At 45.4% G+C, this 12,686-nt stretch overlaps 1 protein-coding gene across 2 annotated transcripts in view; it reads left to right on the top strand.

The window, feature by feature from the left end:
• LOC147725568 (charged multivesicular body protein 3) overlaps positions 1-12,686 on the top strand; it is a 474,260-nt gene that overhangs the window by 418,693 nt on the left and 42,881 nt on the right. For both annotated transcript variants that reach the window (XM_086964262.1, XM_086964263.1), the window contains one exon: positions 2,952-3,073. In XM_086964262.1, coding sequence (XP_086820388.1) covers positions 2,952-3,073 — 122 coding nt within the window. The remainder of the gene's footprint in view (positions 1-2,951; positions 3,074-12,686) is intronic.

Here is a 12,686-nt window from a genome sequence, read left to right as displayed (position 1 = left end):
GTATATATCATATATATAATAGTGGGGGGGGGGGGTAGAAAATATTGTGAAATGATTCAGAGGTGGGGGGGTTGAGGGTGGGGGAGATCCTCCTTCTTTGAAAATCACAAAAAGAAGAATGAACTTCATTTGGTTGGTTTTGTCAACATGTTAAAATCCCTTTAAAATAAATATTTTAAGAAAAAAGGATACAACAGAAATAATTTGTCATACCAAGTTTAGGCTGGCATGTTTGCCATTGAACCTCCTAAGAGTATACCTTTTTTGCAGAAGTGGCTCCTCTGCAAAAGCGGAAGAGCGTCACCCCACTAGCGCAGAGCCAGCAGCTGAAAAATAAAACTATATTTTATTATCGTTTTATTTTTCAGCTGCTGACTGAGTCAGTGTGTGCAAGGAGGGGTGGAGCTAAACCATGGGCGTGGGTAGGAGGAGTGTTTGGTGCACTTTTAAGTGTGCATGTCAGTTTGGCCTGCCATTTTAGGGTGTCCAAACTGACATAGGCTCTTAAGTTTCTCCAACCCAGCTGTATTGCACAGCCAGGTTGGAGAAACAGCACAGACTCCATGTGCCTGAACGAGTGTTAATCAAGTCCTCTTAGGCCAAATCACATGCTGCTCTCATGCTTGAGAGCACCACGGGATTGGATGGGGAGTCCGAGATGCTGTCCCAGGGACTGCCGGGGCAAGGTACTGGATGCAGAGGAGCGTGAGCCAGCTAGCAGCACCAGATAAATCTTTTTTTTGATTAATTAACACCGCTGCTCCCGCCGCTGGCTCTCCCAGCCCGCTTCACTCACCCCACCACTCTTTATATGTGTCGGCTGCCACTGCTTTTTGGGCACAATAACGCATTTTGCATTCAGCTCCAAAAACATTTCAACATCTGTCATCTCCATGGCTACCAATCTGGTTTCTGAACTCGCTACAGCACTGAGACAACCACCAAACTAGTGCTAGAGACTGCATTCTCACTACGGACAAAAGTGATCCCTGTCTCCTGTACCTTTTTGCAGACTTCGACACTGTCAACCACACCACCACCATCAACACCCTCTCATTTGAATGGGATTCTCCAACATTCTCCTTCTCTGGTTCTCACCAGATGGGTACCTCAAGAGCTCAGAAATTCACTGTAACCTGCAGAGGGCCCCAGGGCTCCCTTTTGTTCTCCTTCATCTTCAGTCTGCACCTGAAACCCCCTTGGTACCCTACTCGCTGACGGTACCATTGAAATTTACTGATATGCAGATGCCACTGAACTCTTATCTACAAATCTTCTCAGCCCTTGATATTGGTCTATACTGCCTCCAATTGATCTAATCCAAGAGGGCCTCAACTGACTTCCAATTGAACATTACTAAGTTTTTGCACTCATTGCCAACCTCTGCTTTAAGGAACACATCACAAACCAAGCTAAAACTGTATGGTGCCAGCTCTCTCTGCTGAAAAATGGAAGCCTTTCTTCTCTCATAACGATTTTGCCATTCAGACCTTGTTGCTCTCACATCAAATCGACGCAGTGCTCTGCTTTAAAGATTCCCCAACACTACTTTGCTCTGTAAAACGTTATTAAATGCCCTAAATGTATTCAACCGCCTTATCCCAACCCTAAAAGATCTTCACGGGCTCCTTCTGCATGGCTGCCACAGCTTATAAAGCAGCTGCATCATTTACATGCCACCAGTTTCTGCTTACTGGCAGAGAAAGTATCCATCGTTCGTGTTACTTTCAGCAGGAATATGCACGACTGGAGACAATTAACAGAAAATAAAAGAATAAAGCAGACCTTCTGCATCTATAGCCCCAGAGTCTAGAACAACCTACCTGTCCATATCCGAACCTTTCCCACCTAGCTTCAGTTCAGGAAAGAAGTGAAGTCTCCCTCCTTCAATTAACATTACATCTGAACGCTATGCAACTACCCCCTCCTACACCCTGACTGTTGTAAGCAGCCCTTTTACATTGTACAGTGCCCTGCTGCTCCTTGCCAAGTGTATGTGTTCGTGCATGCATAAACTTACAATATCAGATTGTACTCCTACAGTAAGAAATTGAGTACAGCTGGTAAAGTGCCTCTTCTTTAGAGATCAACACCTAGTTTCTTGGATTGTATCATAATGATGCTTGCAGTAACAGAGGTTTCAGCACTCTGCTGATTCTCCATAGTCTAGTTTAGTTTGAATCTCCTACATTTCAAGGAGCTGCTGTTGCTGTCTTCATGTATTCCTCTATTGCAGTCTTTCCTGGTCTTGTGTGTCTTCTGTGTACAGCTTAGTTCTGGTTGTGTAACCTCTGATCGCAGGCTCAAGTGGCAGGCATACATTTCAATCCAAAGGCATCTCCTTGGCTACCAAACTACTTTTCTGTGTTCTGATCTGTATTCACCTCGTTATCTGCAATTTAACAATGCTGCGCTAGGTGAAATTCAGGACAACTAATAGAATTATGTCTAGTACTTTATTGTCAGATGTACTTACTGATAAGTGATTTTCGTAAAGTTTTATGTTTTAATTTGTATTCTCCGTTTTATGTATTGTTGGTGTGTTTTACTTGCAACCTTGGAGATAAATTTCCTGGAATTGTTGCGATTTATAAGTAAAGTCTACATTCCATTGTTATTGTCGGTAATCAATCTAATCTCGCATATCTCCTTTATTGGCTTAAGTAGCAGCCCAACTACTGTTAGTTTTTTGTGGTAGAACCTAAGAAAAATTTACCAGTTGACCCACTGTGGATTCCTGTAACATGCATATAGTACAAAGTGGGTTGCAAAAAATATATTTTGCTTAGCAACCACCTTCTGATGTTGCAGGAGAATTGAGAAGCAGTGATCCCCTCTGTGTGCTTTGATTACTAACCTTGTTTGTGTAGCTGTGACTTCAGAGGCGACTGCTTGCATTTTTGACTGTTAACATATTGTTATTAAATTCGTTATGCTCTTTATAATTCTAGCTGTTTCAAGAGTGGCAGGATCACTACAGAAGAGCACAGAAGTCATGAAGGCAATGCAAAACCTGGTAAAAATCCCAGAAATCCAAGCAACCATGAGGGAATTGTCTAAGGAAATGATGAAGGTGAGTGTGAAGCGAGCCTTCCATTGTTCCAGCGCATTCCACTTATTTCTGTTTAAACTGTTGTGGCCTCTTGGGGCAAAAAGAGAAATACACGAACAGTCTCAGGAAATCTTTATCATAGTAATATTCGTCAGTTTTGTTTAAGGCTGCTGTGGACTGCCCAGTTATAGCATCTTTGTGTACTGCTTTTTCTAAAAAGTGTAATATTTGAATCCACCTGCCACTTTACGTGTATGCCAAATTCGGTCTTCAAATGCGCTACGTTTCTCATTTTTCTCCGCTTGCTTCTGGTTCTGATGAGTATCGCCTTCATGGAGGAGAGCTAAGGGACTTACACTGACGAGGACCCTGATCTGAAATAATGTGTAACATTTTAATGACCGCAAACTAATTCCAGGCCACCTGGCTTTTCATTAAAGTTTACATAGTTGACTTTTTGTGGCTTCTGGTACCACAGCTGTTGTTGAGCTGATTAAGCTGCCCTACTAGCTTGGAGCCCAGAGCAATTCAAGATTTTCCATCACCGTTCCCATGTAGGTGTAGTATTTACCCGATAGGAATTGAGTGTACATGCTACCTTGTCAAATGTACTGTAAGAAATATGGTACTCAATCATGTAACACCTTCCATCTTTAATGCCCATCCTTTTGCATCCATTCTTTTGGTGTTCATGCTGTAGCACCTTATTAAGACTATGTTTTGCTGTGTCCTCTTCTCCTGGACTTGGAGAATGTCCTGGCTATAGGCTTGGAGTCCAGCGTGCTCCTTAAACAGCAAATAGATTAAAATTGCCATTGGAGCTGGGTCTCTTCCCTTGTAGGGGCTCCACGTTTTTATGTGCAATTCAGCTACCCTCACAGCAGACCTTCTATTTCACTCCTTTTGATTATATATTTATTTTAAACATTCACAGTCCTGAGGCTTGTTTCTCTTTGGGTTATCATATGATAGTTTCTTCACTTCTTTGTTAGACTTTCACCCCTGCTTCTTACTAACTGATTTAGATGAGATCTGAATAGTGTGAATCCCTGTTATTTTATGCTGACCTGCATTGTCTGCATTGCCTACAACCCTGGCACTCTCTGGCTCCATTGCTCATTCTTTGACATCCTCTTTTCAGTCTCTCAAGAAGAGGCTTCTCTGCTGTCCCTCTCTCTTCAGATTTGGAGCCTCGTACAATCCTCAGGAGTTTGTTCTACAGAAACAGGGAGGCTTCCGCTCCACTGTGCATTACTCTTTTGAACACAAGATACTAAAAGGCTTTATCATGCCATATTCCTCCAAGGAACCCACTGGGCCAAAATGTTCCAGACCCCATTCCAAAATGCTTTTGGCATCTAAATGCTATAGATAGTCTCACTGGGATTCACCTGAAGTAACGCTTCTGAGGTTTTTGAATGGCCTACTCATGCATGTTCTCACCCTCTGATTTACTGGGACAATGGGTGGCCCACTCGATTGATGCTCATACTAAGTTTGAGGAGTCACAGCCTTGGTACTGTCTTGTGCTATTCAAACCCAAGCAGTTAAGTGAGGATCCAAGATCAGATTTAGAAAATCATTAGTATAACCAATGCTGTAAGCATAAGTACCAGACCTGGCTACCTGTGTTTCAGATAACCAGTTCGATAGCATGCTGGCACGTACACTTTATGAATGGGAGCTAAACAACCCTGCAATAGGGATCTTCCAACCAAAGACCCCATATGTGAACTTTTTGTGTGAACTAGATGACTATGAGTTCACGCTGCCTCGGTACATGTTACGAGGAGTGCCAACAACTCAGTCTTTCCTTACCCCCTATTCTTTCAGTCATCTATACACATGCTTCATAATTCTAATGACTCTCTACTGATGTCATTCATTTTGGAGTTGATCTGTTACATATGGTGAATGAACCTCCCACTTTTGCTCCAAACATGGAACAATCTGTGAAGGGAGCTAGTTTGCCATCCTTGCCCTCTATATGGAGATCATCAATCTGGATTCCAAAGAGCTAGTTTATGATTACTTTAGCATATTGAAAATTGTGATGTTTCAAGCAGTCGGGAGGAATGTAGACAATCCACCTTTTCTGCGTGGTTGCACAGTATTTTGCTCCTTTAGCTGTATCCTATGTGTTTTCAGGTGTTAGACCTCTGGGCACATTAACCCTGCTAACCAGTGGTTAAGTGTCCGTCCCCCCTTTTAAGCAGTCTAATTGGCATATTCCCAACTGATATTTTTAACTTACCTAATATATGGTACAAAATATACCGCCTGCCTGTAATTTCTGATAGAGACTTCTAACCGCAGATTCCTTACCTTCTAAATTTTTTCAGGTGCCTGACTGGATCTGAAAACCTTCGTAGTAATTACCTCTCACGTCGCCAGGTGTTGTCCTGCGGCTCTGGATCCGGCCCATCCCACCAGACATGACGTTGGGCCACTATATGTACGCCACCTCCATGCACTGATGTCAGTTCCTTTCTTTCTGCACCTGCTGACGCAGATCTGTAGCTTCTGGAATCGTGTCACATTTTTTACATTGGGCAACACAATTTCAAACACAACGCAACATTGAGCTCAATGTGAATTTCTAGTTAAATGCAATTAGTTACTTTATGGATTACTTTTCTAACCACAGGACTGGATCCTAGATTCAGTCCTGGGACATCTCCTGTAAACAGTTGAGTAAAAACGTTTTGGTTACAGTAGTGATTTTTAAGTAATATTATTATATTTTAAAAGTTGACACTTAAAAACTTTTTCACAACGAATCACCAATGTCATCCTATGGCAGGAAATTCACTTAGCAGGTAAGTAGTGTTATCGTTACTTTTTCTTACTCAGTGGTGGATCCTGGATCCAGCACTGGTGCATCTCCTGTAAACAGTTGAAAGAATGTGTTTAAGTCATATAAGCAATTTTTAAGGAATATTTGTAGTTTGTGAAAATCGACACTTAAGAATCCATTGTCTAGTTTTCACCAGAAACGTTTCTATGGAAGGAAATACAAGTTACTGGTAAGTACGGTTAGAATTACTTTTCAGGGTCAGTGCTGGGCTAAATGATGCGGTACAAAAGGGGGTGGTAATGGACGTGGCATCTGAACCAACCAATCAAACACTCACACCCAGTCAAAAGATCTGTGTTTTATCCATCACGTTCTTTAGCCCACTCTGCCACCCCAGTTCAGACATGGCTATATGCAAATCAGTCTGACCCTGTGCCTCATGGGAACAGTCCAGCCCGAACTGCCAAGCCATGCCTTCCCTGGACCGGAAACAAGCTTCCGAGGACCGGTTTCTGGCATTCCAGCCGTCTTCTGCCCGGCTTGCTTGAATCCAGTGGCAAAGTGAGCAAGGGACTCACGTCTGAGCATACCCTGCCACACTTATGGTGGCCAAAAGCGGTACAAAGGGGGTGGTAATGGACGGAGCATCTGAACCAATCAAACACTCACACCCTAAATGATGCAGCACTGGGTTCTCTCCTGATAACAGGTGAGTAAATCAGAATTCGTTGTTCGGATGATTTTTGGTGAATATTTTAAAGTTCCAAAACTCCACATTTAAAAGAATTTCCAAGTGAAACCAGTCAATGTTAGCCTATGGAAGGAAATTCAAGTTACTGGTAAGTATGGTTAGAATTACTTTTCAGGATTAGTACTGGGCTCAAAGATGCAGCACTGAGGTCTCTCCTGATAACAGGTGAGTAAATCGGAATTCGCAGTTAGACTAATTTTAGAGGAATATTTGTAAGTTTCAAAAATGGACACTTGGAAACTTTTTCAGCAAAAAGCAGGCAATGATATCCTATGGAAGGAAATTCAAGTTACTGGTAAGTAAGTTTAGAATTACTTTTCAGGTACTGTACTGGGCTGAAAGATGCAGCACTTAGGTCTCTCCTGATAACAGGTGAGTAAATCGGAATTCGTAGTTCGGCTGATTTTACTTCGGTCCAGTATATATATATATAGAGCCACTTTCCTACACCATCCCCTCCCTTCACCACTGTGCAAACACGCCCTGTGGTGCGTTTTAAGTTTGGTGAAATAATTCCCCTTCAATCCTAAGGGTCCCTAGAGTCCAACTAGCCCATTAGGTACATCCAGTAAGCGCCACAGAGCTGCGTAGCAGAGAGATGTAAAAAAGGGCACGGCCTGCACCACCTCTGCAACTCAGTGCAGTGGCGCTTCTGGGAAGCACCTGGTGGGCTACTTGGCCCCCATGGTCCCTCCGGATTAAAGTGGAATTTTTTCCCCAATTTAAAACGCGCCACAGGTCGTGTTTGCACACATCACCTCAGGCCCTGTCCCCTCCCTTCACCCCTGTGTAAACGTGCCCTGTGGCCGTTCTAAGTTGAGTGATTAAGTCCCCTTCAATCCTAAGGGTCACTAGGGTCAGACTAGCCTACTAGGTACCTCCAATAAGCGCCATAGAGCTGCGTTGCAGAGAGGTGTAAAAAGGGGCATGGCCTCTGAACATCTGTCTGCAACGCAGCTCCCTGTCGCATACTGGAGATACCTATCGGGCTATTTGGCCCTCAGGGACCCTCCGTATTGAAAGATAATTAATTCCCCAACTTAAAACGCGCCACAGGGCACGTTTGCACAGTGATGAAGGAAGGGGGCGTGGCCTGAGGTGACATGTCTGCAAACACGCCCTGTGGCATCGAAGCGTGGGAGCCCGCCCTTGGTATCAAAGCGCGGGAGCACGCGCGCTTGTCCACCATGTGAAGATTTTGTCGATTTAAAAAAAATAATAATTTTTTGTGGACCCCCTGAGCAGGCCTACGGGGTCAGGGTGTTTCTACCCTGCCCCCTTTTCACGTTTTTTGTGTTTTTTATTTAGGTTCCTTGTGCCTCAGTTCTACCGAGGCACACGATGGCTGCCAACACATCCTGATTTGGAGTGTTGACAGCCAATTAGAATACATATAAAGAAAACAGCGGTTCTCTTCCAGGGGATCCTCATCAATAGTCATAAGCATTAGAATATTCCTGCCCATGTGCGGGATCCCGGAAACATTATATTATATGTGCCCCACATATATTTATCTATATATATATATAAAAATAGGCAATTGCAGCCCAATAAACACCAGAGCTGAATTATGCTGTAAAGAATTTCCATAAACCATGAACAAACATGCATTATAAACATGAAAAACAACAACAGTTTTGTTTTAGAACTGTTTTAATTCTCAGAAAGCAGTGGAAATTCTCATGAAACACTGAAAGCATAGGAAGCTCCCAGGCTGCATTGCAAAACCACAGTCCAAAAAGACTGAAAAGCTAACCTGCATCGACATGCAGTAAACTGACACTGTGCCTTTAAGGCACCCATGACCCCCAGCTTCCCATCATGCCCCAGGGGTGACAGTTAGGTCAGTTGTTCTTTGCGGAGACTGAAAAAAATCCATAAAACATTTAGGTTATTCATATCTCCAACTTAAAATAATCCTTTGCCCGGGGAGGCGGGAGGGTTGCTTATGACTTTGATGAGGATACCCCTGGAAGAGAACGAGGATCACAGGTAAGTAACTAATCCTTCTCTTCCAGGGAATCCTCATCAATAGTCATAAGCATTAGAATAGAATAGCGAGCCTCACCTCATCTCCCTGCGGGCAAAGGAATAATAAAAACAGTAATATCAATACTAAGCCTAGAAAAACTAAGCTTGTACAGGCCGCAGGCTACCCAAATAGATTCCTCAAAGAGGCTTGTCCTACTTGAGTACCAGTCCTGAAATCAGATTCAAGACAGTAATGCCTTGTAAAGGAATGAACTGATCTCCAGGTTACAGCCTTGCAAATCTCAGACATAGGGACATCATGTAAGAAAGCTACTGTGGCCGCTTTCCCCCTAGTAGAGTGTGCTTTAGGTGACAACAGTAATGGCTTGCCCGCCAGCTGATACGCCAATTTAATACAGGAAACAATCCATGCATTATAAACATGAAAAACAACAACACTTTTGTTTTAGAACTGTTTTAATGCTCAGAACGCAGTGGAAATTCTCATGAAACACTGAAAGCATAGGAAGCTCCCAGGCTGCATTGCAAAACCACAGTCCAAAAAGACTGAAAAGCTAACCTGCATCAACATGCAGTAAACTGACACTGTGCCTTTAAGGCACCCATGACCCCCAGCTTCCCATCATGCCCCAGGGGTGACAGTTAGGTCTGTTGTTCTTTCCGGCTCCTTCAGGAAGGACCCTGGTAACTCAGCTCCACTCTTTTCTGGCTTTTTGTCAGAAAATTCCTTCATTATTCTGATTTTTTTGACTTACTTTGACATTTTACATCAAGTCAAGTAAGTATCTGTCTTTATTGGCAGTTTTTTGAGGTATTTTCTCTCAAAATGCCCTCGCTCTTTGATAACTGCCCTTCTTGTGGCAACAAGAAGGCTCAAACAGACATTCATGATGTCTGTATACTTTGTTTGCCTGATCATCATGACCCAAAGACCTGTCCTCACTGCGAACGCCTGTCAGAAAGAACTCTTAAGGACAGGGAGAGGAATCGCATTTAAGGCCTAGCCCAAAGGTCATCCAGAGGAAGATCTCCGGTGAAGAAGGGCACCAAGAGGGCTAGAACACCTTCAAGGGACAAGTCTTCACGTCCTTCAGCTTCAGCGTCGGGCTCGGCGCTGAAGAAACAACTACCAGTGGGCCATTTATCGAAAAAACGACCGAAGATCGGGTTTGTCGCCGACGTCGAGGATTCCAGCTCCGTCGTTGAAATACCCTCCGCCGTCGTCAACCAGGCGACGATCCGCGTCGAGGGAGGTCACTCCTCCGCCATCGTCAACAGAGCGACGATCGGCGTCGAGAAAAGTGACTCCTCCGCCGTCGTCAACCAGGCGACTATCTGCATCGAGGACCATCACCCCTCCGCCATCGTCAACTCGGCGACGATCGGCGTCGAGGACAAAGACCTCTCCTCCGTCGTCAACCCGGCGACGATCGGCGTCGAGGGACGTTACACCACCGCCGTCGTCATCCAGACGACGATCGTCGTCGAAGTGTGACCCCTCCGCCGTTGTCAACAAGGCGACGATCGGCGTCGAGGCCCAAGATCCCTCTGCCGTCGACAACAGACATCGATCGGCGTCGAGGAGACTATCTTCGTCGGCGTCTCATCGGCGCTCGGCGTCGAGGGTCGCCAATTCCTCTCCGCCATCGTCGCATAGACATTCGACGTTGAGAGAGGAAGCTCCATCGTCGGCTGGTCATCGCCGTTCGACGTCGGGGGACCATCATTCCTCGCATCGCTCGCCGTCGAGACATTTGACTTCGAGATTACTTGCTCCATCGAAGCCCCAGAGGTTTCCGACGTCGAGAGAAAAGGTTCCATCGTCGGCAGTGCAACGCTGTTCGACGCCGAGAGACCAGCGTTCGTCAACGTCGAGGCATTCGACGTCAGAACACCCGACGTCGATGCCACATGAAAGGGCTGATTCGACGGCAAGGGACTCTGTGATTATGGTGGCTGAATCAGCTTCGCGCCACTCCTCTTCATCTTCTGGCTCCTCAAAATCACCCTCAAGGTCCAGAAGTCCGGTCAATAAAACACCTTTACGACGGACAGATCCTACTTCGGAGGGGGTGAGGTTGTTCCCAGATGGTACCAACCGTTGGACCGTTGGCGAGACTCTGGGGCTGCCAAGCGGATGCGAGAGTACGCTAGTCCCGAACACAGGTCTCCACTTCAAAGACTGGTGGCGGAAGTGGAGAGACGCAGCCCTCCCAGGCGCCAAGCTAAAAAATCGCCTGTGAGGAGGCCATCCAGGTCTCGTTCTCATAGAAGGGAAGAGCCGGCCTGATCTCGTTCTCCAAGAAGAGAAGAGCGTCCAAGAAGATCGCATGAAAGGAGGCATGGCTCTCATCACAGGAGTCGAAGAACTCCATCTTCTTCTTCTTCTTCTTCCTCAGCCCGATCTTCCAGGAGAAATTATCCTCCCACACTTACAGATAGTCCTATCTCCAGAGTTTCTCCAGTAGACAACATCAACCCGTATCTAGATGTCTTGCAGAGAGGGGCTAAGAAACTTAACATTGAAATGTCTGTCCCCCAAGTGGCAACGACAGTGATTTTTGAAACGTTGCAGCAAAAATCTGTTTCATTACTACCCTTGGTTCCGGGTATTATGGATCCTGTTAAAGGCATTTTTCTAACTCCAGCGACTATTAAGGCGGTGCCGGCTCGCATACAGAAAAAATACAAGCCAGCTGACTCCGATCCAGTCTTTGTGAAGGCTGACCCTCCAGCAGACTCTGTGATTGTAGCGGCGGCTCGGAAGACACATGCAGTGTCTGTCTCTTCATCAGTGCCACCAGACAAAGACAGCAATTCACAGGACTCGTGGGGTCGAAAAGTATGCAATTCTGCCTCTTGTCCTATAAAGATCTCCAGTGCGGCCGCTCTATTAGGAAGATATGATAGAGCCCTATGGGATTCCATGGATCGTTTCAAGTCCAAACTACCAAAGGAGGACCAGAAGGACTTTGAGGAAACGCTGACAGAAGGCTGCCTAGTGTCTAATCAAATATTTAGCACAGCGGCGGACGGCGCAGTGCTAGCGGCTAATTCTTACTCTCATGGAGTTTGTGCCAGGAGGTCTTCTTGGCTGCGCCTCACAGGCCTCAAGCCCGATGCACAACAACGCATCTTAAACCTTCCTTTTTCTGGTTCTTCTCTCTTCGGGTAACACGCGGACGAGGAGATGGGCCGAATGAAGACCGAGCTGGACACTGTGAAAGCGGTCGGTCTAGAGAAGAAAAAGGAGTTCAAGCGCCGCTTTAAAACCAACAAGGGCAAAGGGGCTCAACAGAGGGTTCAAACCCCTCAGTGGTCCCAAAACAAGAGTCAAGGCAAGCCCCAATTTCGAGGAGGCAAATCAGGCAGAAGTAGAGGAGGTCACCAGCAGTCCTCTAACACGACAAGGGGAGGAAAAGCTTGAGCAATGGCTTCCTCTGGCGCCGTTGCTCACTCCAGTGGGAGGAAGTGCTTCACAACATCTGGCAGAGTGGGTCAGCATCACAAAAGATCGTTGGGTGCTGAATATACTGCGCAATGGATACACGCTACGTTTCCGTGCGCTCCCAAAGAACATTCCTCAGAAAAAAACTCTTCCCCACCAGTTGGAACTGCTCCGAAGAGAGGTGAAAATGTTTCTGCAAAAAAGAGCCATAGAAGAAGTATCTCCCTCTCAAAGGGGAAAAGGAGTCTACTCCAGATATTTTCTTGTTCCCAAAAGAGATTAGGAGGACAAGTTCAGACCCATCCTAGACCTTCGTCTTCTAAACAAGGTCATAGTCAAAGAAAAGTTCCGCATGCTAGCTCTTCAAAAAATATGTCCACATCTGCAAGTCGGGGATTGGATGTGTTCGGTGGATCTGCAAGATGCATACTTTTGCATCCCGATTGCACTGCGTCAGCGAAAGTACTTAAGGTTTGTGATCGGAAACAAACATTACCAGTACAAAGTGCTGCCCTTCTGGCTCAAGTCCGCACCACGAGTCTTCACCAAATGCATGGCAGTGATGGCGGCTTTCCTTAACAAAAAGGGACTTTTAATCTATCCGTACCTGGACGACTGGCTCATAAAAGGTCCATCTCCTGTACAG

Source organism: Lissotriton vulgaris, chromosome 3_2 (assembly GCF_964263255.1).
Source record: "Lissotriton vulgaris chromosome 3_2, aLisVul1.2, whole genome shotgun sequence".
Lineage (NCBI taxonomy): Eukaryota > Metazoa > Chordata > Amphibia > Caudata > Salamandridae > Lissotriton > Lissotriton vulgaris.
Note: the sequence above shows the minus strand (reverse complement) of the source record. Positions and strands in the feature narration are given on the sequence as shown.